Source organism: Rhineura floridana, chromosome 5 (assembly GCF_030035675.1).
Source record: "Rhineura floridana isolate rRhiFlo1 chromosome 5, rRhiFlo1.hap2, whole genome shotgun sequence".
NCBI lineage: Eukaryota > Metazoa > Chordata > Lepidosauria > Squamata > Rhineuridae > Rhineura > Rhineura floridana.
Genome location: NC_084484.1, coordinates 48636653 through 48661791, shown reverse-complemented (window position 1 = coordinate 48661791; position 25139 = coordinate 48636653). Strand labels below are relative to the sequence as shown.

The window sequence follows — 25139 nt, the reverse complement described above, 5'->3', positions numbered from 1 at the left end:
GGAGATAGCTCAGATTCCAAGTCAACTAGTGGCTTTCTGTTTATGTATGGAGATGGACCTATCTCCTGGGCTAGTCACAAGCAAGACATAATAACATTTTCTTCCACAGAATCTGAGTATATAGCTGCTGCAGAAGCCTGCAAAGAAGCTACTAAAGGACTTTGGAATAAGGGTGCACAGACCTATCCAGATGATGGAAGACAACCAAAGTTGTATTAGACTTTCTCAGACTGAGAGAATCACTCCACGTACTAAACATATAGCTATAAAATACCATATTGTACGTGAGTTGACAGAGAAAGGATACATCAAGATGAACTACTGTCCAACTGCAGAGAAGACAGCTGACATCTTGACAAAGCCATTACCAACAGACTGTTTCGAGAAACTTCGTGTCAAAATGGGCTTGTTAGATTAATGCATGCAAATTCGAAGAGGAGTGTTGGAATAGGCAAATGTTGCATGGTCACATTAAGGGATATTTGGGGAATATCCCATGTACCTGTTTTACCATGATGTAACTTCCTAATGGGTGGGGGTTACTTACCTGACTTCCTCCTCCTTTGTCCTGGGGGATTTTTGAATATTCTCCATTGCTGATCTTCCTACCTTTGAGAGAGGCCGCATGGCATGATGCTCTCTCTAAGAGCATCATTACAAACACCAAGATGGACTGAGACTTCTATATTTTTCTTTCTTCTATGCTAGAGCCTATCTTCTTCTGAACATGTGAAGAGGTTGTGAGTAAACATTCTTTTCTTTTACCTAAAGGATTGTGCCTGTTGTTATTTAAACCCAGGGAAGGTGGGCTGGTTTATATTCTCATTCTGCTGCTTGTATTTTTACAACTCTGCTAAGAAATAGGACCAACCAAATCAGTTCCTATTTCTGTGTGTATTTTTATAATACCGAACACAATCCAGTACATGTCTACTCAGAAGTAAGCTCCATTTGATTAAATGAGACTTACTCCCACGTAAGTGTGTATTGGATTGCAGCCTAAAACATTAATCTTCACCAATGAGACAAAACCATGTCCCTTTCAAGAGTATTTTACAGAATAAAATTCAGCTGTTTCAGCCACCATTTGGTTCTAAAAGAGAATGAAACTCACAAAAGTAGACATGCTTTCAAATTTATGCATTTGGGCTGTCAAACAATTAATATTTTTATTTGGAGATCCATGTGCAAATGTGCACACACATACAATCTAGATATAGATATATACTTGTTCTGTATATTATAGAAAGTTCAGTGAAATAATGCACAATATAACATTGCTACTCACTCACTAGAAAAAAGTTGTATTTAAAATTATTAATAGTTTTGTTTATTTTGGGACATGGAAGATGCCTTAATAAAGGTACCAGATTTTTTTTTAAAGAAAGCATAGCAGAAACCCAGCCCCCACTCCCTCCTCCCACATGTAGAGATGAGGAAGCTGATGTGCAGCTGACAGGAGATGGGGAGGGACAATGAGGGAGTGGATAAGCCATCTCAACATATTATTTATTTTATTTATTTAGTTTAATTTACATACCGCCCTAAGCCCGAAGGCTCTCTGGGCGGTGTACAAAAAGATAAAAACAAGCACAATATATAAATACAATAAATACAATAAATAATAATAATAATAATAATAATAAAAATAACATCCCCTCTCCTATTTCTTGGTGATCAGCAATGCCAATTAATGGTGCCTTCCTTCCCTATAAAGTTCAGGACTCCAATACCTCAACGACCTCCTTCCCTCATATGAACCAACCTGGACCCTGTATTCATCATTTGAAGCCCTTTTCCATGTGCACACTCCTAGGGAGATGTAGAAGGTAGCAGCATCAGAATGGGCCTTTTTAATGGTGGCTCCCCACTTGTGGATTGTGCTCTCCAAGGAGGCATACCTGGCACTTTCATAATCTCAGGACCCCAACATCTCAAGGATCACCTCCCAGCACACAAACCAACCTGGACCCTATATTCATCATCTGAGGTCCTTTCCCATGTGCCCCCTCCCAGGGAGGTGTGCAAGGTGGCAACATAAGAATGGGCCTTTTCAGTGATGGCTCCTCACTTGTGGAATGCCCTCCTAAGGAAGCATGCCTGGACCTTCATTATTTATTTTTAGGCATCAGGCTTTCATTCCCTAATTTGGAGTGTATTAGGTATATATGTGGCCTTTTTCTTGTTTGTCTTTTAGTCAGGTAGATATTATGGATGTGTTTTTAGGTTTTCATTTGGTGTTGGTTTTTTATACCTGTTTTAACATTTGTATCATTTTGTAAGTAGCTTTAGGTCACTTTTTGTGGAAAAATGATTAATAAATAGTAACAACAGCCATCAAAACAGAGCTGCTCCAGGTGCAAGTGACCAGGATGCATCCTGGAGACCAGTGCACTGCTAGTGGTAGCCTGAGAAGGGATGGAGAACAGGAGAAGAAGCCGGGGTGGCCCTAATATTATCTACCCTTTGCTTCCTGGGTTCTTATCGGCCACATGCAAAGCTTTCATACCCTCTGCTCCACAAGTTCAAGACCTATCAGTGTGGTGGAAGTAAGCAGCAGGATAACCAGAGGTCCAGCTGTTTATCAGACAACTTATTTCCAGAGTATTGTCTAAACTTAGCAGGGAGGTGGGCACTGTTTTATTTACAAACATCATGCTTCATCGGAATTTATTTCAAGATGGCATGCACTGCACAATTAAATTTCAAAGACAACCACATCATAAAAACAAAGTAGCAGATAAAACAGAAAAATCAGCAAGATTTTAAAAATATAATGTAAAATGTAAATATAAATAATAAGAAGGGTTTTGCTTGGCACATAGAAGAATGCAACATCAGTCCCAGGCAAACCTTGCTCAGGAAGGTGTTCCACAGACTCGGCACCAGGGCCAAAAAGGCTCTCCCGCACCACCAAGTAGGAAAGAGAGGGAAGGGCCTTGGCTGATACAGGTTACCAGACCCAAGAGAACAGAAGCTGTCCTGGGCTTCTTCAGGAGGATGGTGGGATTTAAATTCAATTAATAACAATAATAACAACAACAATGCAGTATTAGCCCAAGTATACATCCTCTTCAACTCTGCCCCCTCAGGCTTGCGTGAACATGAGCTGATGGAATGTATGGTCGAAGCACTTGAATTCGAGACAGACTGCATATTCAGAGTGGCACAGGGCTAATTTCATTATTGTTAAAACAGCCTGTAAGTTGTGTTGAAATTGTGACAGCATTGTCAGACCACCAATAATGGTCACCTGGGTTGCCTAGATTAAGAATGTTGACTCTTAAAGGAGTTTATGTTGCCTCTGAGTCTGTCTTTCCCCAATCTACTCTAGATGATCCCATTCCATTCACAAAGGTGTACAACAGATAAATATTTCCTTCTAAAACCTGCTGACAGTTAGTACAATTTCTTATAATGTGTTCAAAGCACTAAGAGAAAAGCAAAATGGTGGAGGGACCATACAATGTCTAGCATACAATAATTTTAGAGTACTTGTAAAGTTCATCTCACGTCTAATGTGAAAAGATAGTATCTATCACTCTTAAGCATATTAAATACAGGTTTATGGTGTTTGGGCTAAGTTATATTCAGCCTTTGGTGCTTTTCTATAAGCTTATGTTTATACTTAATATAAAAAATATACATCAATAAACAACTCAATAGCTAGAAGCAAATGATAATTATTTTTATTTAACAAAATATATTTATATTTAACATATGTTTTTAAAGATAAGATAAAATATTCACTAATAGGCAAAAAAAAAAACCTTGTGGTTTAAGAACATACCTATAGTCAACAGATATCTGTAACAAATTTTTAAAAGTAAGGAAATTGGGCAGCTATAGTGAATGCACCAGGGGAGCAGGAGACCTGACCTTTCTGAAATACTGTACTGCCCTACAAATCTGTAAAAATACAAACACAATTTGGGTTGGTCTTTCACAGTCCAATCCACTTGCTATGTAGCTTGGTAGAATTTGGTAACATGTGGTGGTATGCATATGGTGTAGGGTTGCCAGGTCCATGGCCTGAGACTGAACCTGTATCTTTAGGAGAAGGTCAGCCAAGTGCAGGTGTTCTTGCAACTCTGTAATGGGAAAAAACACAACGTGGAATTCTCCCTTCCCCCCTCCCCAACTTTTAAAGATACAGAAGACCTCTTGGAGGCCGGGCCTGGCAACCAAGAGGTCTTCTGTATCTTTAAAAGTTGTGTAGGGGGAAGGGAGAATTCCACCTTGTGGTTTTTCCCATTACAGAGTTGCAAGAAAACCTGCACTTGGCTGACTTTCTCTTCTCCTAAAGATACAGGATCAGTCTCAGGCCAAGAACCTGGCAACCCTAGTATGGTGGTATGCAAAAACAACAAACACTTTAGAGAAGGAATCAGCAGAGGGAAGAATACATTGCCTTTCTGTGTATCATCTCCCACTTGTTCAGGTTGCTTGTAACATGCGCTGGTGCTTTACTCCCAACAGTTGACACCTATCAATGTTCAAAGTGGATCACTGTAACCACCAATCAGAGTATATCTTTCATTCCAGTTGCTCAATGGAGGATTAAAGGAACATTCTTGTTAATTACTGTCTTTTGGTTATCAGCTGTTGAACATAGCTGAGAAGGTCCAAAACGCTCTTTCAAGAGTGTGTGGTAGCGTCTGCTGAGGTTGGCTTTAAAGCAGCTGCACAAAAAAAGAAAGAAAGAAAGAAAGAAAGAAAGAAAGAAAGAAAGAAAGAAAGAAAGAAAGAAAGAAAGAAAGAAAGAAAGAAAGAAAGAAAGAAAGAAAGAAAGAAAGAAAGAAAGAAAGAAAGAGGGTCTCTCATGCTATCAAGTGGCTCTTTCAACAATCTGGAGATCATTCCCTTATTCACCTTTGGGCAAACACATTGGGAAGCTTTTCTCTATTTTTCTCACCTAAGATAAACTCTCTCTCTCTCACTCACTCTCTCACTCACTCACTCACACACACACACACACACTCACACACACACACTCACACACAAAGTGCAAAAAGAATATACACCAAGATTTACTTTGTTACTTAATTATTGAAATAACTGACCATTTATGATACCCTTCCTGGACTGAATGGGCTCTTCACCAACTGAAAACAAAATCCACAGTGGCCTTTAATAGAACCAATCAAAATGTTATAAAACAGTGAGCAGACTTTTGAGTTTGCTGGAAGTGTTGATCAGGGTAGATATCAAAGTGAGGGCAGGGAGCAGGGTGGAAAGAGAAAGGTGGCTTGATGATGAAGCCACAAACTCTGCAGTTACTGGTATTCCGCACCATGCATTCAGAGCACATTCAACACATATTTAAAGCACATTATTTCCCTCAAGGAATCCTGGGAACTGTAGTCCCTCCTCCCACAATTTCCAAGATCCCTCCTGGATCCCTTTTTAAAGATTCCTTTGAGAAGGGTGGCAGTCATCATAACTATATTAATAGAATGGTATCTGCCTTCAAAATATTGTTATGGGATTTCAAGGAAACCAAACCCTGGGTAAGAGCTGGCACCTCTGGAAGTCTTGCACCACTCGCAGATTGGGGTGGTGCACAACAATGTGCATCTGTAGCTGCTTACATCTCAAGGGTTTCAGTTTCACTTCTCAATATTAGTTACCACCTTGGCAGTTAAGGATTGTCATTTGCTTGTATGATAGATGTATGTTCAACATATCCAATGCAATATCCAAAGTTTTTACTGAAGTGTCTTTTCCCCTGACCTTTTACTGAAGCATTTCCTCCTTTCCAAATGAGTCTTTGAGTGGCTTAATTCCTCATGAGCATTTTCCAACAAGTTCTAAGAGATAAAATTATTGCTTCTTATATTACCACCTGTTCTATACTTCTGCTAAAATTTTTACCCAGATGCTTCTCCTTATCTCACAGATGTTAAGACTTCTCTTGTGTCTACAGAGAACCCAATCAATATATTCATTGCCCCAAACGCAAGCAGCTGTGAGAAACTACAACATGCGCTAAACAATACTTCTGGCATTAGAAAAGATAAATATGTTAGGAACATATTTCACAAAAGTAGTCATACATGCAGACAGATTATATCCATGTTTTCATGTAAGAAAGTACCACTGTATTCAGTTTGTCTTCCAATGAATTATTGATTTAACCTAAACATACTTGTCATGCAATATTTAATTTTTTGTTGTTATGTTCCTCCAAGTCGACTGCGACTTATGGCAACCCTATGTATCAGCGACCTCCAAGAGCATCTGTCACAAACCACCCTGTTCAGATCTTGTAAGTTCAGGTTTGTGGCTTCCTTTATGGAATCAATCCATCCCTTCTTTGGCCTTCCTCTTTTTCTACTTCCTTCTGTTTTTCCAAGCATTATTGTCTTTTCTAGTGAATCATGTCTTCTCATTATGTGTCCAAAGTATGATAACCTCAGCTTCATCATTTTAGCTTCTAGTGACAGTTCTGGTTTAATTTGTTCTAACACCCAATTATTTGTCTTTTTTTGCAGTCCATGGTATCCGCAAAGCTCTCCTCCAACACCACATCTCAAATGAGTTGATTTTTCTCTTATCCGCGTTTTTTACTGTCCAACTTTCACATCCATACATAGAGATCAGGAATACCATGGTCTGAATGATCCTGACTTTAGTCTTCAGTGATACATCTTTGCATTTGAGGACCTTTTCTAGTTCTCTCACAGCTGCTCTCCCCAGTCCTAGCCTTCTTCTGATTTCTTGACTATTGTCTCCATTTTGGTTAATGACTGTGCCAAGGTATTGATAATCCTTGACAAGTTCAATGTCCTCATCGTCAGCTGTAAAGTTACATAAATCTTCTGTTATTACTTTAGTCTTTTTGACATTCAGCTGTAGTCCTGCTTTTGTGCTTTCCTCTTTAACTTTCATCAGCATTTGTTTCAAATCATTACTGGTTTCTGCTAAGAGTATGGTATCGTCTGCATATCTTAAATTATTGATATTTCTCCCTCCAGTTTTCACACCTCCTTCATCTTGGTCCAATCCTGCTTTCTGAATGATATGTTCTACATATAGATTAAATAAATAGGGTGATAAAATACACCCCTGTCTCACACCCTTTCCGATGGGGAACCAGTTTCTCCATATTCTGTCCTTACAGTAGCCTCTTGTGCAGAGTATAGGTTGCGCATCAGGACAATCAGATGCTGTGGCACCCCCATTTCTTTTAAAGCATTCCATAGTTTTTCATGATCTACACAGTCAAAGGCTTTGCTGTAATCTATAAAGCACAGGGTGATTTTCTTCTGAAATTCCTTGGTCCGTTCCATTATCCAACGTATATTTGCGATGTGATCTCTGGTGCCTCTTCCCTTTCTAAATCCAGCTTGGACGTCTGGCATTTCTTGCCTTTGTTGTAGAATCTTGAGCATTACTTTACTTGCATGGGATATTAAGGCAATAGTTCGATAATAACTGCATTCCCTGGTATCCTCTTTCTTTGGAATTGGGATGTATATGGAACGTTTCCAGTCTGTGGTCCATTGTTTAGTTTTCCATATTTCTTAACAGATTTTTGTGAAAATTTGGACAGATTCAGTCTCAGTAGCTTGTAGCAACTCTGTTGGTATGCCGTCTATTCCTGGTGATTTGTTTCTTCCAAGTATTTTAAGAGCAGCTTTCACCTCACATTCTAAAATTTCTGGTTCTTCATCATACAGTTCCTCCATGAATGAATCTGTCATCCTTGCATCTCTTTTATAGAGTTCTTCAGTGTATTGCTTCCATCTTCCTTTTATTTCATCTCGGTCAGTCAGTGTGTTCTCCTGTTGATTATTCAACATCCCTGCTCTTGGTTTAAATTTCCCTTTCATTTCTCTGATCTTTTGGAACAGGGCTCTTGTTCTACCCTTTTTGTTGTCCTCTTCTATTTCTATACAGTATTGTAATAGTTCTCTTTGTCCCTACGTACTAGTCACTGTATTGTTACATCTAGGGTTCTGACTGTGTTTCTATCTCCTTTTGCTTTTGCTTTCCTTCTCTCTTTAACCATTTTAAGAGTTCTTCAGTCATCCATTGAGGTCTTTCTCTCTTTTTAACTAGAGGTATTGTCTTTTTGCATTCTTCCCTGATAAAATCTCTGACTTCATTCCATAGTTCTTCCAGTTTTCTGTAAACTAAGTTTAAAGCCTCAAACCTGTTCCTTATTTGATCTTTATATTCTTCTGGAATGTTATTTAAATTATATTTTGGCATTATGATTGCTTTGTTGGTCTTCTTTAGCTTTACTCTGATTTTCAATACGACCAGTTCATGATCTGTACCACAGTCTGCTCCTGGTCTTGTTTTCGCAGAAAGTAAATTAGATCATTTATTATATGCCAATTATTTTATACATGTAAATTTTTATTTAAAATAGTTATTGTTGTGTTTAATTCAGTGTATTAGTTGCTTGCCACATAAAGAGTCCTTAAGAGACTCACAAAAATTTAAAACATAAAATCAGAAAAATAGAACAATACATTACAACAAAAGCCATTCAATGATCCATAGAAGAATCTCCGTAAAACTGCAGCAAAAGCTTTGACAGCAAAAATATATCATCAATAAACAGCAACATCATCATAATGTGTCAGATACTTGGAAGAAGGTTTTAACTGCACAGAAAAAATGTTAGTGATGGCAGGGGGTGGATCTTGTTGGGGAGCGCTTTCCACACATGGAGAGCCACAAGCCCCTTCCCTTGCCTCTACCATCCAAACCACCTTCAGAAGGGCTCCTTTAAGAATAGGTTCTGTCAAGGAGGAACACGGAAATATGATTTTAAAATACTCATAAATAAAATATTGGAAGACCAGCAATTAATAAAACATGCAGCCAACCTAAAATTACTAAAATATAATCAAAACCATCAGCAAAACTAGGCCAATAATGTTCAGGGAAAAACCAGAGAAAAAACAGGAGTCTTAAATCCTTTACGAAAAGGCTGCAGTGTTGTGGTCTGGCAGAAACAAATGGACAATGAATTCCAAAGCCATGGGGCTGCTGCAGAGAATGTGCCAACTAGTTTAACTGCTCCTGGTGATAGGCATATGAAAGGGGTCTTCGACTACTGACAACTGAGTGCAGGCAGGTTGGTGAGTTTTCATAGCGTTTACTGTTAACAAGCCTTGTAAATAAACCCAATAAGCAATCCAACTGCAATTTATGCTGAGCTGAGGAAAGTTAGATATGGCAGAGCCCTGGCTGAGCTGGCAGGGTCCCAGCTCTGCTGGCAGAAGCCCCTTATCCTGGCTCAGCTGCGGCACAGCTGCGGTACAGCCAAAACACAGCTGGCTTAGCCAGGGGTCGGCTGGGGAAGCCCAGCCTGGCAGAAGAGGAGCCAGCGGAAACCAGTGTAAGGCCTGGAAAAGAGACGTTCCAGGAGCATGTTGGAGGAGGGGCCACAGGGGCGGACTTAGACCACATCCAACTCATGTTCGGAGTGCTCCTGCAGGTCCCAATCTGGGGGAAAGTTATGCTGGGGAAAAGGTCAGTCTAAGAAAATAATTGCAATGGAAGTCTATGGAGAGCGCTTACTCCCCAGTAGAGGTATTTGTGAGAGCCGGCTTTTACTTTCTGTTTCCTGCACACAGCTCCCAGCTGAGCCAGCATTCAGCTAGCCCGGAGGCTCCTGAACAGCAATTGGACCTTCCCACCAGCTCCTCTTCTGCCGGCACCCCTTCCACTAGCTTCCCCTGAGTTGGATTGCTCTGAAAGTTACTGAGTCTGGGGGAGAAATAGGGGTAAGTAAGGATGGAGGAGAAATTTGATTTTATTTGCATTTTAATGAGAAACTACCTAATTTTCACTTCTTGAACCAATTGGCAAACCAAGACACATCTATCCTTCAAAATTTGCACTTCTCTGAATTTTTTATGCAGTTCTCAACCAAACAATATATACAAAAATACATATAAGGTAAATTGTGCATAAAGTACATATATTACTGAAAATAATACACAAAAATGCATTATATTAGGCAAAATTGCATACAAAATATGTATAAGGGGAAATGCGCACTCAAGTGCTGATGAATTTTCATACTATCTTTTTTTAAAAAATGAATTCACAAACTGATGTGGAAAGATTTGAAAAATGACAAAGCGAGAGAAATTGAAATATTCACTTATTCCTAGATACCAGAGTTGAAAACATCGTATCCTAGTAGTTTATCACTGCTGTGATAGGATTGCCTCACCTGTGATCTGATGCCCCATCAATAGCTCACAGCACTTTCTGTCCTTAAGGTGTCAGTTTTTATATTCATAACCACTCCTTGATAATTCCGCAACTTAGTCCATATGATGTGGTGGTGATGGGAACTAATGCCAATAAAGCAGTAGTCGGCAACTTTTTCCGACACAGGACCCACCTTTGACCCAAATGTGTATTTGAAGACACCCTTTCTATGTCTTACCATATATTAGCATGGTAGTAGTGCTGCTGTTGTGACGTGGCAGTGGATCTAATCACACGCACTGAAGACCAATGCAGTGAAGTGAAACCAGAGCTTTTACAGTCAATAATGAATGAGCTTCCAAAAGCTGCATCCTGCTTTTACCTCAGGCTTTTCTTTTTGCCTTTCCACCCTTTTTCAAGGTACATAGTACCCAAGTCTGGCCAAGTTATTTTAGCAGCTGAAGCAGACAAATCTCATAAGCGGCAATGTTGAAGAGTAAAAATAAAATAACCATCAGTGATCACTAACAGTTTGCTGCCCTTTCGAGGCACCCCCCGAACAACCCCTTGCCTAACAGCAAGCGTAGCTCAACATCTTAACAACCATGGTAATTGTATTAAGTGATCATGTAAACACAGTCTTTGACTTCATTATAAGTACAGAAATGGATTTTGGCTTGTAAAAAAAGCAAGAAATCCTTAGCCATTTTTGCATCACATTTATTGCTGCACCCATGGGGGTAGAAATGATCATGTGTTGTTATGTGCCTTCAAGTCGATTATGACTTATGGCGACCCTATTAATCAGTGACCTCCAACAGCATCTGTTATAAACCACCCTGTTCAGATCTTGTAAGTTCAGGTTTGTGGCTTGCTTTATGGAATCAATCCATCTTTTCTTTGGTCTTCCTCTTTTTCTACTCCATTCTGTTTTTCCCAGCATTATTGTCTTTTCTAGTGAACCAGGTCTTCTCATGATGTGTCCAAAGTATGATAACCTCAGTTTCATCATTTTAGCTTCTAGTGATAGTTCTGGTTTAATTTGTTCTAACACCCAATTATTTGTCTTTTTTGCGGTCCATAGTGTCCACAAAGCTCTCCTCCAACACCACATTTCAAATGAGTGATTTTTCTCTTATCCACTTTTTTCACTGTCCAACTTTCACATCCATACATAGAGATCAGGAATACCATGGTCTGAATGATCCTACTTTAGTCTTCAGTGATACATCTTTGCATTTGAGGACCTTTTCTAGTTCTCTCATAGCTACCCTCCCCAGTCTTAGCCTTCTTCTGATTTCTTGACTATTGTCTCCATTTTGGTTAATGACTGTGCCAAGGCATTGATAATCCTTGAAAAGTTCAATGTCCTCATTGTCAACTTTAAAGTTACATAAATCATCTGTTTTCAATACTTTAGTTTTCTTGACATTCAGCTATAGTCCTGCTTTTGTGCTTTCCTCTTTAACTTTCATCAGCATTCCTTTCAAATCATGATTCCTTTCAAATCAGAAATGTGCATAGCAATCTAGTATGAGTCCAAAGAGAACAACTGACATGAGACCAGACCACAGGCTCTCTCTCTCTCTCTCTCTCTCTCTCTCTCTGTGTGTGTGTGTTTGCGTGTGTGTGAAGTTCCCTCCCCTTAAATATTAGACAGGTGCCATCTCTGTTGTCTTTTTGGCATCCACTGAAGTGCTTTCTCTTTTCTGCAAGCTTTTAGGTAGAAACCTTATCCCAGTCTCCATCTGTGTTGGAACTGCTTTTTAATATGTTCTTAAACTTTCTTTTTTAAAATGTTTTTAATCTTAGATGTTTTGATAGGTTTTTTTTAATAACATTTTTGAAGATGTTTTGTTTTAGTGTGTTTTAAGGTTTGTTTTTATGATGTTTTAATGCTGTTGTTTGCCCCCCTGGGCTCCTTCTGGGAGGAGAAGTGGGATATAAATTTAATATAGGAAGGCATTATCTAATTCGGATAGATGCTGGAGGTGCAATGCTAGAAATGCATGAGGCATATGGCATGGGCACGTCCAATGATATTTTCTTTTGGTCAGAATTTATTGTCCACATTAATTTTGTGTTGGCAAAAACCTTGAATTTCGCAGAGGTCAACGTATTATTAAATTATATTCCTGTTATATGGGGATTAATAGCAGGGCAACGAGAATGGACTTTAGGTACCCTAATGGCTGCCAAGCGACTCATACTGCAAGCCTGGAAGGACAAATACCAGCCAACTATTATGCAATGGTTTGATGACCTAAATGTCCTTGCTACATTTGAGCATCCTTACTATAAACACCATCTGGATACATATTTGGACATTTGGACGGCATCTATATTTGTAAACCAAAATGGATGTACTGTATAGAGACGTTTAAATGTCCTGTTAATGTGATCTCACAGGGTTTTTTCCCTTTTTTATACTTTATTTTTTCTTAATGAAATTGCAATTGAAAAATCATTTTAAAAAACCACGTAGAATGCTTGCCACTTTCACAATTTCTTTGGCTGCCCGCGACCTCGGCTCAGTCCACGCACCTTTTCAAGCCACTGCCAAACAACACAGAAACGTCCTTCACGTTTCCCTTTCCGTAAAGGCGCACGTTGCTTACAGGAAACCGCTCGGCTTTTCTCGCTAATGCACCGGTCCAGAGTCCCTCTTTCGGGTATTTTCGGAAAAGCCCGCTAGAGCTTCTTCGGGCATTTTCGTAGAGGACTGCGGCGCTTTCTTTTTTTCAAAGGCGCGACGTCGCGATGCATTGTGGGCGTGCGCGGCGCATTGTGGGACGGGAGGAAGGAGGAGAATCCCCCCTTCTTGAAGCTGGGTAGCCGCCATCTTGTCTAGCTGCTGCTGGGCCTTGGGCCTGCTTCGGTAGAGGACCCTGCAAGATTAACCTGGTGCGCGGAGCGGAACAGAGTGGATGCCGGAGGTGCCCTCAGTGCTGTGCTGAGGATCGCTACGCCGGGGTTCGCGGGGATGGGCCGCTCCCGGTCGCGGAGCTCGTCCCACTCCAAACGCGTCAAGAGCTCCAAGCACAACAAGAAGAACCGGAGCCGCTCACGGTCCCGCTCTCGGGAGAAGGAGCGGGCGCGTAAGCGCTCGAAGTCACGGGAGAGCAAGCGCACCCGGCGGCGGGAGTCCCGCTCCAGGTCCCGCTCCAACACCGCCCCGTCCCGCCGCGACAGGGACCGGGAACGTGACAGGGACCGAGAACGCGCCTCCTCCCCGCCCGACCGAATCGACATCTTCGGCCGCACCGTTAGCAAGCGCAGCAGCCTCGATGAGAAGCAGAAGCGGGAGGAGGAGGAGAAGAAAGCTGAGTTCGAGCGGCAGCGGAAAATGTAAGCAGAGGAAAAAGAGAGGCCATGGGGAGGGTGGTGGTGATAGGAGGTGAACTCGCCGGTGGGAAGCTTTGGGTAAAGTGAGAGAGGCAGTGATAGAGATGGGAAAGACTCTCCCCCTGCCGTATCTCTGGTAAGGGGAAGCATCCAACGGGTAGACTCAGAGTTACTGTTGGCAACGGGAGGTAGGACATTTCAGAATTAAAGAGAGAGAGTGAGGTTATCCGAAAGAGTGGGGTGGTCTAGCACCGACTGAGGGAGCCTATTGATGGATGCTGGGAATACCCCTCGCCAACGCTGCCCCATCCCTTGTAAGATGTCTGAAGATACTGCTTCAGACAGGCCACCAGATTTATGTACAAACTGCCACCATTCTATATGCCATCTTAATGAGAGGCCAGCCCCTTTTTGTGGTTCTCTCCTCTCCATTGGTTTTTTCCCTGGTAAGGCCCTTTTTTGTTTGCTTTGGGCTTGGCCTGTCACTGCTGTACTCTGTCAGGTTGGTCCCTGCCTTGTCTTCATTCCACTTCTATCAATTTTATCTTGTCTCACAAACAGTTACTTTCTGCACATAGTAAACATTTAGTTTTCCAGTGCTTGTGGTGGGCAGTTTTATTAACTAACCTTACTTTAGATCTAAGGGGAATAGGGGATGAATACAGGCAAGGTTTATTTGATAGAAAGTTATAAAATTGCATTAAAACGGTACACTTGTGGAATAATGTCTTTATATTGGTTGTGTTAACATTCTGATATACTTTACAGATATGTTCTTTACTTTATAGTATGACTTGCACTATCTTACATCTAGTTGGACCATTGGTCCCTCTAGCTTAGTATTGTTTACTCTGACTGGCAGAGGCTCCCCAGGGTTTCAGAAAGGGAGTCTTTCCTGGCCCTACACGGAGATGCCAAGGACTGAAAATGGGATGTCAGTAGTGTGTCAGACTGAAATGAAAAGCAGTGCAGTAATACTTATTGTGTGCATGAGACATAGCACGCTTCTATTGGTGGGCCAGTAGTACAACCCTTTCCCCTGTACCTTGGCTCCTGACCACTGCAGCTCTTTGGTTTCACTACATTGCAGCCAGTTTATTTCTTGCAAGGGAGGTTTTCTGGACATCACATTGAAGTACTGTGTATCGCATTCCTCCACTGATGTGCAGGATATGGTAAGCTGAAGGAAGAGCAGTGCTGTGTATAAGGGCTTGGTGAGGTGTGGGTTACTAAAACCTTCAGCATGAAGCACATCGCAGTGAATGTTCTGGCTGCAGTGTTGCACACAGAGACTAGTAGCAGGACTAGAGGAGAGAGCTCTATTGACCTGTAACACAGCCTTACTGAGACTCATGCTTGCAGGATTTCACTCATAATTATGGGTCAATACTTTATTCCACAGAATGTACAAAAAAGAATATCACAATTACTGTTTGATGCTATGTGCATGTAGGTAATCAGGGAAAACAGTTAAATACATTTAGTTTGAATTGGTAGTGAACTCCTCTGAGCACCAAAGCCAGTAAAAACTTATTTTTGTTCACATGATGAACAAATTATCTTATTCTAGTGCTATAACGATCCTGTTCCCAGTATAAGATATCAATACTGTTCATTTTATAAGCAATGTAAAAAAAATGCATTTTATTTGTGCTCAATGTTTTGAACACTAACTATGTTAACTAAAACTATATCCAATGGCTTACTCATGCAAATACCTTTGTGTGCAATTGCTGTTCCTGTGGGAAGTGTAACACAGGATAAAACTTCTGAGAGTTGGGATTTCCTCATCCCCAGTACTCCCTGCTCAGAGAAGTTGCCACTGTGTGCCATGAATTATTCAGAGAGGTTAACCACTCTGATATGCTGGTATTTGGATGAAAAAGCCAACAGATATAATGTCTGAACTGGCTTTGAGCTGCTATAATTAAAGAGAGGCAATAATCTATCCAGTGTAAATTAGTTATAGTACATTGTCTTCTGGGATTTTATTATTTCTTGTATTTCATACCTCTACATTTGAAAGATTAGCTCTTCAGATTTATTTTATTTAGTTCACATTCTTATTCAATGGGTTCTATAGACACACACTTCCGAGTGTTTAACAGAAGGCCCGCATCAGTCTTTTGACTTGTGAAGTGTATTGCTACATGAAATGACATATTTTTCATTTCATGCATTTTGACATGGTACAAATCAGTGTGTTATGAAAATTATATAATGCTTGGATTCTGGAGTGGGTAGGTTAAAACTGGGATAAAGATCAAAATCATAAAAGAAAACCAGTTTTAAAACAGTGTCTGATGCCCAGAAGAGAGAAATGTCATAGTCATATAAAATCTTATACTTTATAAAAATGAATGCAGTCCCTGCTCATGAAGTTTTAAAAAGTCATTTGGTGGTAAGCTTAAGACCTCCACCTGCAACCTTGGAGAACTACTGAGAGTAAGTGAGCTTTCATATACCAGTGGTCTTTAAACAAAAGGCAATTCTTTATATTTTCATAGTTGAGTTCCTAATGTGCAGAAAGAAACAACATCATGCATGATTTTCATGTACATTTTTTTATATTAAAGTGTTTAACAATACGCTATAAAGATTTATGATTTAAAGTTAGGGTAAGTATCCCTAAGTACCCAGTGAACTTACATAATGTATGCAGCATATTGCACAATAAGTTTCAAAGGCCAATCCCTGTTAGGCACACAACACTTTGTGTAGTATTGCTTTCTTTCCAATCTTCACAACAGATTCTTCTGTATGTGGGCTGTCACAAGTACTGCAGAGCACAGCACCTCACTTTTTACCACCTACTGCTTTGCATACTTTTAGTGTAAATAGTGGTGAAAGACTCAACTGGCAGTGTGAGGAGTCCTTGTGTGATGTACTCTCAAAATCCTAACCGCATAACTGACACCATTCAGCAAAAATTTATACCTTTGAGTTTAATGGGCAGGAATTAAGCATATGCTTCGTTTCCAGTAAAAACGATGGGACTTAAAAGTATGTAACTTTGACCACTGTTTCTGGCCGGGCCCTCATGGTTGCAGAAAAAAGTTTGATTGTGGGTTTTGGCAAAGAATCAAGTTAATAACTGAAAAAGTAATGTTTTGACTCTTTCATCATTAAAGTGTCTTTTATCAGCTGCACTTGGTAAGACACAACTATTTCTGGACCAGGAGAGCTTGACCGCAGTAGTTCTAGCATTGGTGACTTCAAGACTGGATTACTGCAATGCACCCTATGTGGGGCTTCCCTTGCACTTGACCCAAAAACTACAATTAATGCAGACTGCTGCAGCCAGATTGCTAACGGGAGTGAGCCCCTGACAGCATATAACATCTCTGCTCAGACATCTGCGCTGGTTGTCCATTTGTTGCCAGGCCAGTTCAAGATGTTACTACTGGTATATAAAGCCCTTAATATCTTAGGACCAGTTTACTTGCTGGACAGCCTTACCCCACATGTGCCCACTCGAGTTCTTCAATCTGTGGAAAAGGCACTATTACAGGTGCCACATTACATTTGTTCCACTTCTGCAAGAAATCGTTCTTTCTTGGAGGCAGCACCTGTTCTTTGGAACTCGTTAGCTCAGCCTTTCCCAACCAGTGTGCCTCCAGATGTTGTTGGACCACAACTCCCATCAGCCTCAGCCAGCATTGCCAATGGCTAAGGTTGATGGGAGTTGTGGTCCAACAACATCTGGAAGCACACCGGTTGTGAAAGGCTGCCTTAGGTATTGACATCAGGCAGGCACCATCACAATATTCCTTTTGGTGCCTGCTTAAACCTTTTTTGTTTAGACATTTCTATCCAGACACACAGATAGAATAGTAGAGTTGGAAGGGGCCTATAAGGCCACCGAGTCCAACCCCCTGCTCAATGTAGGAATCCAGATGTTGATGTATTTTAATATTTTTAGGGAGTTGCTGTTTTAATTGTTTTAAGCATATTTTAATTACTTGTTCTTAATTTTTTATACATAATTTGGATGTTTATGTAAACTGCTTAGAGTTTTTTATAATCAAGCAGTAAATAAAGTTTGTTAAATAAGTTATATTAAGATTAAATGCTGTCTCAATATCTTTATTTATCATATCAGTTTATGAAAGTACATATCTAACTATAGCTTAAATATCTGCTGGGTTCAAGAAAAGGACTATATGACACTGTTAAAATTGACAGATTTTGCCCCTCTGGCTTGTTCTTCATGTTCACTGTAGCGTAAAACTTTTGCATTTATGGAATTAGATTGTATGGTTATTTAAGGTGATATATAAGGATCCTTATCTATCAGCAGAACAGACTTCTAAAATGGGACCTCAACTTCCCTTCCTCCCTGCAGTTCCTGTGCACCCCCAGAATGTTCTGAGGAGGGTTGTAGGATCCTCTGGAGCAGATCAGGTGGGCCGGGGGGGGGCTGCATAGAAGAGGAAGAAGTCTCTTTGAGCAGTTCTGCTTGTGTAACATTGGATTCCTTTCTTGTTTATTCTCTGAGCAGCATACTTAGAAACTATTAAAATTCAATGGGCAGTATTCAACTAAATAATTGCACTGGTGCAGTGGGACTTTCCCCCTCTCTTCCACTGCTGTGCACCCCATGCTGTTCCCAAATCTGCTCTGGACAGTTGGGAAACCCAGAACAGATTTAGGGGCATGAAGGGGAGGAGAGGGGGACAATGTTGCATTGTGCAAGGAGACATCCTTGGGCTGACAGAACCAGCAAAAGCACTACATTGAGTACAACCCAGTGTAAACAATAAAAATATATAACATACCGTGGTAGAGCAAATCAATAAAAATAGGTCTTAATCTTCAACAAACCAGAGCTTTACAATCCTTTAAAAGCCCCCAAGGTGCCCCTCAAAAGTCTGAGATAATAAACTGCCTTTACCTGACAACAAAAACTATACAGTGGGCACCAGGCAAAGACTGTCTAGGGATAGGATTCCACAACTGAGGTGCTGTCACTAAGGGGGCTGGGCCCTCTTCCTAGTAACAGCCTGCCAGATATCACTTAGAGAAGGGTCTCTGTTGATGAGTTCAAGGGTCAGGTACATATACATGGGAGAAGGTTCAATTATATATTATGTAGAAATAAATCATTAAAATTAAGTGTTGTTATGTGCCTTCAAGTTGATTACGACTTATGGCGACCCTATGAATTAAGTAGAACTATGCATTCTAGCATGTTTGGCATTTGCTATATTTAAAGACTCTTGAAACTGGGGGCAAAAAGCAACAACTGTTGTCAAATCCTATAGTTCTACTACTTGTGTATGTATACGTTACACATATACAGTATGCAGATGCACACATCTGTGCGATAATTAGTATATGACAATGCTGAAGATGACTAGTTGAGATGACAAATCTTTTGACTTTCTCTGTCATAGTCGGCAACAAGAAATAGAAGAGAAACTTATTGAGGAAGAGACAGCCCGAAGAGTGGAGGAGCTTGTAGCAAAGCGAGTAGAAGAAGAACTGGAGAAACGAAAAGATGAGATTGAGCGGGAAGTTCTCCGCAGGGTGGAGGAGGCTAAGCGCATCATGGAAAAACAGTTGCTCGAAGAACTCGAGCGACAGCGACAAGCTGAACTTGCGGCACAAAAGGCCAGAGAGGTAACGCTTGGTCGTTTGGAAAGTAGAGACAGTCCATGGCAAAACTTTCATTGTCGGGTTGTGCCTCCTGTTGCGTTCAGAAGGAGATGGAATACAGCAAATCTAATTCCCTTCTTGTGTAAACTTGCATTGCTGCGAAACCTAATTTCTAACTTATTCAGAGGAGCTCACTGATACCTAAAATGGTTACTCTCCAAAAACCTGTGCAAGGATACTTCAATTTTAATGGAACAGACCTACATATTTGAGAATTGTTTGAAACTTTTGCCATGGCTGCAGGATATATCCACATTCCTTTCGTATTGGGGGAATGGGTTAAACAATCTGTGACTATGTATCCCTCATTTGTTTTGTTCTACCTAGACTGTAAGAGGCTTTATGCCTTCAGTCAGGGAAAAAATAAATGAAAAGCAGGGTCTAGTGCTGAGCCGCACTACCTTTCTTTAAACAAATAGATTATCTTATTCTCCCTTAAAGGCAATCATGCATTCTTCTTGAAAACACAGTGGACTAATACTGGAACTCTCATCCTGTTCACTTTCTTCACGAAAGGCTTATGCCAAATTCATGAGATCAATTTTTTCAGTGACTACTAACAACTCCTTCTTTTTCTCTAGACTAGAGAGTTGTAAAAGAGCAGGTTGTCCATGTCTGAAGTTGAGCTAAACATGTGACTTCTTCTGTCAGCAGCTGGAGCAGAAGCTGAAAATGTCTTTCTGTGAGACAGTAATTTGCTACTGGAGGTTTTAATGCTTGCCAGCACTAATCACTCCAGGATCCCAAAATTTCAAGCTAAACTCTTCTAACTCTACTGAAAGTAGTACTGAGTATCGGACAGCTCACACCATATTTTTTAATCTGGTGATTTGACTGAGGTTTTAGTTCACTAGTTAATAGGAGAGAAGCTCCAGTAAGTTAATTTCTCCCCCTCAGGTTTTTTGTTATGATGCAGCATGCTTAAAATAAAATAAAAAATTGCATGTGCTGTAAATTTAATTTAATTTATACAAATCAAAACTTTCACTATAAATAACTGCTGAATTGTTTAAGATTGCAATTTTTTAAAAAACATCTTTGTACAATGGATTTTGGCTGAAATAGTAGTCCCTCCCCAAAGAGTAGATACTGTTGAACAACAGTGGATAAGCATAATAGTGACTGATATCATTAAGACTTTTACCACACATCATAACCTTGAATTCCTGGAGTGAAGGGTGCAAACCTGTAGCTGGTTACTAAACATAGCAAGAAGTATCTTCTTCACGTACTTGCTTTGTTTCCTATTAACTATATTTTTGTGCAGACCTCAGGCTGATTTATAAAAAAACTTCCAAATATTTAAATAATTTGAATATTTGTGATGGTAACTTAAATTATTCTTGAACCTTCTTGCCATATTTTTGCTTATGGTTTGCATAACAAAGCTTCTTTAAATTTATGAAGGAAACCCAGTTTCAGATGCAATTTCCATATCATACTTTCCCTGGATTCCTGAACTCCAGTTAAAATTGTAGAAGGACAGTTTGATACTGTCTTTAAGCTTGTCACACTCTAGGATGTTTAGTCCATTTACCCACGAAGGAAGCCCATAGTACCACGGAGTATGGATTACCATTTGTACTTTTCGCTAACAGTAAATGTATTTTTTCTTATTAATTGTTTGCCTTAGGAATGTTTTACATATTTTTGTTCCTTCTTACCGTAAACATCTGCATTCCTCAGCTCAGCCTTCCTTGTATGTTGTTTCTTTATAAATGGTTGAGCTGCTGATGCAGGCATTGCCAAGCTAACAGTACAAATCATTTTAAAGAGGAAGCTGGCGCGTATGGCAGCCGAGGAGCACACTCTGCAGGACACTGGACAAGACAGTAAATATTCAACTTTTAATGCTGATTAAAGGAGTATAGGTAAAGAATACGTAGGTATACATGATTGGTGAGACAAATTATTCACTTTATTTATATTTTATATATTACTCTTTTAATTTGGTAAATACTATCCAGTTTTTGTAGTTGTCCTTGTTGATTTGTGTGATATTAAAATACCTAATAATAACTGGCTAGGATTCTCTGACTAGGGAGGGTTTAGTTGATTGCTGTTTGGACTGGGAGGGATGATTTAAATTTAGAATTAGAGATCAATTTTAGTGGCTGCACAATTTGCTGTTTGAAAGACAAAGACGGTGGCTATAAAGCTGCCCCTTTAAGTCAGTTCACAGAAGGAATTCCTAGGAAGACTAGTGCAGATGGGTGAGTGAGTATTTTACTTTTCTAACATCTTACCCTGTCCTCCCCTTTAGGAGGAAGAGCGGGCAAAGCGTGAGGAGCTAGAACGAATACTAGAAGAGAATAATCGAAAAATTGCTGAAGCACAAGCTAAATTGGTAAGTAGAAGTGCAGGGATGATAGTCTACAACCTGGTTGTGTTAAGGATACTTGAGCCAATTGAAATCAGTGCATTTAAGAACATTTAACTCTGTGTTGAATTATAGCAGTGTGTTTAGAGAAGGTCAGTGAGCTTTCTTCTCTTGCTTCCTGAAAACTGATTCCACAAGGCTTCCTAAACAGCTCTGGGAAAAGCAGGTAGGGGGAGATGGGAATTAGTGTGACACCAAGCAGAATTAAACTACTCTTTAGAGTTGTTCCACAAGTGATTGCAAACACTAGTAAATGTGTTCACGTAGCATTAGAATAGCTATGTTCTATAGTAGTTTTAACACCTATGAAACAGTTTTTGCAAATGGAAAAAATATTTGAATTTAGTTTCACTTGTTTTGTGCAATAATTTTCTGGTACAAGAGCTGAAACAGCTGTTCTGCATGCAGCAAGTGCACTTTTTAGATCAAGCCCATATTTCTTGTTCATTGTAAATAGATTTGAGATCTTGCCTACTCCTGTTGAAGCTGATAGTAAAACCTTGGTCTCAAGGTATATAATCATGAGAGAATTTAAAGAAAATATACTTATCAATTTTACTTCACAGTGTCTCTACTGCACTCTTAGTTTGCTGTATTGTGAAAGAATTTTCAACTTTTTAAAAAAGCAAATACTTTCTGATTGGTAAAGAGCTTGAAAATGACTGTTGTTTCCTTGGAATAATGAGGATATAAAAAGTTTTATGAGTGTAGACTCAGTAGCAGGAGTGTGCAATAAACATGCATACCAAGCTATTTACGTTTTCATATAACTTTAGAGAATGTTTAATAGTGTAGAATTTGGTTGTTTTGAGGAAATGGTTTCTACAGTATGGGATACTTGTACAGAAATGTTGGAGTAACTAATAGCATGTGAGGATTATCCATATATCTAAATTCTACTGTTTTCATGTTATAGGCTGAAGAACAATTGAAAATTGTTGAAGAACAAAGAAAAATTCATGAGGAGAGGATGAAACTAGAACAAGAGAGACAACGTCAGCAGAAGGAAGAGCAAAAAATGATCCTAGGCAAGGGAAAGTCTAGGCCAAAACTATCATTCTCACTAAAGAGTCAGGATTAAATTTCAGCTCTGAACTCTAATGGAAAATGAAACAAACTTTGTATAGTAGCTTCATGTTGAAGTGTTTTTTTTATTTTCTTTCGTGATTTTTTCTTTTTCTTTTTGGACATCTGAAAAGTTAGCTTGTTCTAATAGGGGCTGTGCTCTGCATCTCTTATTTTAACTTCTGTTGAGTTAAATCCTTATCAGATCATTGTCTTCTTAAAGAATAAATCTATTCTCATCTGTTTTGATTCTGTGATAAAGTGACTTGATGCAGGTCAGGTCATTTTATAAATTATGTATGGTCTGATAAGGTTTTTATTGACCCACTGATGTCAGAGTTATACTCTGATGTTAACTATTAATGCTGGTTTGCTGACTTTTTGAAAAAAAGTTTGGCAAAAGTATTGGTAAATTCCCACAGTGTACTGGATCCTCAGTGGTTTGTAATATTGGTGTCTTATGATACTATCCCACTATTGTGCTTGATGTTCCTGATACAGGTAAGGAAAAAGTTGGTCAGTGTTGCTGGAGATGTGTAAAGGGAGTTCAGTATTGTCTCTGCTAGAATTGTTTTTATTCCAGTGATAAAACAACCAGCATTCCCAATTGTGTAAATAACCAATCTGCCGAATAAAGTGAAGTCTTAAATTCATACGTTTTAAGTAAATTTTTTTAGTGCATGTACATTTATGTTAATGAATGGAAACTTGTTTTCCCATAATCAAAAGCACACTAGTTAAGTATTAAGGTCACTGATATTTTTGTTTACCCTCTATGCCAAACTTGCATATACAATTGAAACTACTTCAGTTGTGCTGTTCAGTGGCTATCGCTGGATTAGTGGTAGCTTTCATTTTGTTGGGGACCCTTGTTTCATTTTCAGAATCTCTCTCTTTGTCCAGGACCCAAATAGTTGATTAGGCTCATGCTTGCTCAGTGGAATTGTTGACTTTTGAAATTTCCCTCAGTTTCAAAGCAGTTTGTCATCCAGCACTATGGGGTTATATTCGAGAACAAGTCAAAATTCCCTTGGGTTCATGAACCTAGTTTAATAGTTGTTTTGGTCCTTGCCCTTTATATCTTCCTCCTGCAATAGCATAATGGACAGTTTAAAATTGCTACATACAATATTTTTAACTCTCGTGGCTGCTGAAAGGATTCGCTAGCATATCTGCCTGCATAATAGTCATGGTTTGTGATATTAGACTGATGTAGCCATCAATATAACCCATTTGGAGCACTTATATTTTGGCATAGGAAGATTTGCTGTTGGATCACTAGAATAATGTTGGGGTTTTTTATTACTGTAATGGTAAACACAAATGAAGGTTAACGTGTGTCCTTTTTTTGGGCACAGAGCATTTGGATCCTGCACGCTTTTGTCCCCAATATTTTTAGCATCTAGATAAATGGATTAATTTTCAAACATAACTTTTCTCGTGCAATTTTTCAGTTGTCATGTACTATGCTTCTTCTAGAACTACAGTATCCATAGTTGGTTTATAACGTTCTTATCTCAGTAGCTGAATCAAAATGGAACAGAGAGTGATGATGCCCTTTTAGTTGTGCAAGTATGTAACATCTTTTGTGTCAGGTTTCCAGTATGTGGCCTAGATCTGAAACAGCCTCATGTTCAGATTACAGGATGAAAAGATGATGATGAAATATACAGCTGAACGGGCAATATATTTGAGAATGTTTTTAATAAATTAATACTGCTGTAAGCATTGTGCTGTTCTTACTTCCACCTGCATTTTTCTAAAACCTAGCAAAATATCCAAGGAAACTTACAACTATTTCAATTCTCAATAGTTTGCTTTAAACTATATTGTATTGAAACTGATATGGTAACTAAAAGCAGTTGAATTGGAAGGAATCTTTTAAAAATATATCTCTGCACTATCCAAGTGTAGTTTCTATTTTTTTAAAAAAGATGCATGGACTCAAACATCTTTGTTGCATTTGATATTTTTTTACTGGATTGTGTCTGCGTTCTGTATACGCTACCAAAAAAGAAAAACACTGCATTTTAAGATGTGAAATAGAATGGATATCTGATTACTGAAGCGGTCAGGACATGAAACACCTCTAATAGTACTGAGTTATAATATGTTGCAACAGCAGCTAAATATACTTAGAATTTTCCTGTTTAGGTCCTGGTGCTGGACTGGAAGGGAAGGTCTCTACTTTTGCAGCTTCTGCTGTTGAGAGAAGCTGAGCCTTGTTTGTTTCTTAGTGCTGCTCTTTTGAGCTTCATGCAACGTAAGAACTATCAGAAACAGTAGGCTGCTATAAGCGTATGTGTGAACATTGCTGAGCACTAGCCGATATCAAGCAAAGTGATGCAGGAACAAGCATACGTTAACTCTGGTTTTACTGTGTGCTTAATGTTTCCTCTAGTCTTTTGGGACAGTATGTAATACCTACAGATCTCCGTGTGTGGAGATAGAACTAGAGCATATCTTGCTATTTTAGAACACCTGTGGTTAGAAATTGTGCTGACAACTG

General features: G+C 39.4%; 1 protein-coding gene across 3 annotated transcripts; it reads left to right on the top strand.

The window, feature by feature from the left end:
* Positions 1–12954: 12954 nt before the first annotated feature.
* ARGLU1 (arginine and glutamate rich 1) lies at positions 12955–23283 on the top strand. Of its 3 annotated transcripts, none has more exons than XM_061626624.1 (4): positions 12955–13530; positions 18924–19149; positions 20960–21071; positions 21449–21533. In XM_061626624.1, the coding sequence occupies exons 1-3, from the start codon at positions 13166–13168 to the stop codon at positions 21044–21046; spliced, it is 678 nt and encodes a 225-aa protein (XP_061482608.1). In that variant the 5' UTR covers positions 12955–13165; the 3' UTR covers positions 21047–21071; positions 21449–21533. The 3 variants fall into 3 exon arrangements, with proteins under 3 accessions (XP_061482608.1, XP_061482607.1, XP_061482606.1); XM_061626622.1 differs by lacking the exon at positions 20960–21071 and adding an exon at positions 22482–23283 and having other exon boundaries at positions 12958–13530; positions 21449–21532; XM_061626623.1 differs by having other exon boundaries at positions 20960–21532.
* The last annotated feature ends 1856 nt before the right edge of the window (positions 23284–25139 follow it).

What these genes read in the sequence shown, in the direction of transcription:
- ARGLU1 (XM_061626622.1), top strand. Translation starts at nt 13,166, where the DNA reads ATGGGCCGCTCCCGGTCGCGGAGCTCGTCCCACTCCAAACGCGTCAAG. An exon ending in CGGCACAAAAGGCCAGAGAG is followed by an intron (nt 19,150 to 21,448) that starts GTAACGCTTGGT and finishes CCTCCCCTTTAG; the next exon opens with GAGGAAGAGCGGGCAAAGCG. An exon ending in CTGAAGCACAAGCTAAATTG is followed by an intron (nt 21,533 to 22,481) that starts GTAAGTAGAAGT and finishes TTCATGTTATAG; the next exon opens with GCTGAAGAACAATTGAAAAT.